Genomic DNA, 263 nt, shown 5'->3' with positions numbered 1-263 from the left:
CCCGCCAGCCGGGAGATGCTGGAGGAATATTACGAGAAGCACAAGGGGCTGCGGGAGGAGGATCTGCCCAGCCTCTGCGAGCGCTCCCACCTCGGCGCCCAGCAGCTCAGGGCCTGGTTTGCCGTGAAGGCAGAGGAGGAGAGCAAGGGCACTGTCCCCGAGGAGACCTGCGCCAGCGAGACGGTGGGAAGCCGGAAAGGGCCGTGCGAGGCTGGCTCGGAGGGGACAGAGAGCAGTGAGTCGTGGGAGCCGGGGGGCCGGGA

The 263-nt window shown here is 68.8% G+C and overlaps 1 protein-coding gene across 1 annotated transcript in view; it reads left to right on the top strand.

The window, feature by feature from the left end:
* ZHX3 (zinc fingers and homeoboxes 3) overlaps window positions 1–263 on the top strand; it is a 4339-nt gene that overhangs the window by 2529 nt on the left and 1547 nt on the right. Inside the window, 1 exon segment of the mRNA XM_029084719.1 lies at window positions 1–256. This exon segment is cut by the window's left edge and continues 355 nt beyond it. Coding sequence (XP_028940552.1) covers window positions 1–256 — 256 coding nt within the window.

This window comes from Antrostomus carolinensis, unplaced genomic scaffold, assembly GCF_000700745.2.
Source record: "Antrostomus carolinensis isolate BGI_N321 unplaced genomic scaffold, ASM70074v2 scaffold30594, whole genome shotgun sequence".
NCBI classification, from domain to species: domain Eukaryota; kingdom Metazoa; phylum Chordata; class Aves; order Caprimulgiformes; family Caprimulgidae; genus Antrostomus; species Antrostomus carolinensis.
Note: the sequence above shows the minus strand (reverse complement) of the source record. Positions and strands in the feature narration are given on the sequence as shown.